This window comes from Penaeus monodon, chromosome 34, assembly GCF_015228065.2.
Source record: "Penaeus monodon isolate SGIC_2016 chromosome 34, NSTDA_Pmon_1, whole genome shotgun sequence".
In the NCBI taxonomy this organism is placed as follows: domain Eukaryota; kingdom Metazoa; phylum Arthropoda; class Malacostraca; order Decapoda; family Penaeidae; genus Penaeus; species Penaeus monodon.
The window spans coordinates 5,875,230-5,875,770 of record NC_051419.1 but is presented as its reverse complement, the minus strand read 5'-3'; the positions used below and the strand labels follow the sequence as shown (position 1 = coordinate 5,875,770).

General features: G+C 36.0%; 1 protein-coding gene across 1 annotated transcript in view; it reads left to right on the top strand.

Moving 5' to 3' along the window:
- LOC119594793 (hemicentin-1-like) overlaps positions 1 to 541 on the top strand; it is a gene marked incomplete at its 3' end in the record, with an annotated part of 75,652 nt that overhangs the window by 67,745 nt on the left and 7,366 nt on the right. The window contains exon 25 of the mRNA XM_037943882.1: positions 105 to 199. Within this exon, the coding sequence (XP_037799810.1) occupies positions 105 to 199 (95 nt within the window). The remainder of the gene's footprint in view (positions 1 to 104; positions 200 to 541) is intronic.

The window sequence follows — 541 nt, the reverse complement described above, 5'->3', positions numbered from 1 at the left end:
AAAATCATGCAGCCAACAGCCACAAATACCATCATTAATGCAGCACAATTCCCATATCATATCAATCACTAATACCATCACTAATGCACCTAAACGTCATGCAGGATGGTAGCAACACTGGAGAGCGAAGGACGGTACGAATGCATGGTGACGAACGCTGCAGGCTCAGCACACAAGACCGTCGTTGTCCTGATTAGCAGTAAGTTTTGAGGTGTAGGTTATATGTAGGAACTTACTGTGTTGTTTGCTTTCTAAGTCACGGGGCGTTTTTTTCGTGCTGGTTATAAGGAAAATGTTGTTTTGTCGTGTCAATTCTTGGTTTAAAAAATTGTTTTGGTATTTAGATACTGATGAAAATTTTGTTTGTTGGTTTTTCATGTAGATTCTATGCGATAAATGACTTTTCATGTTGATTCTAAGTATAAAAAGTTTTGTAGTGGATATTCTTTGTGAAATGTAGTTTAGTCATGCAAGTTCTAAGTAACATGCTTCATCTAGATTCTGAATAAAGTAAAATTATATTGACAGATAAAAGTATGTC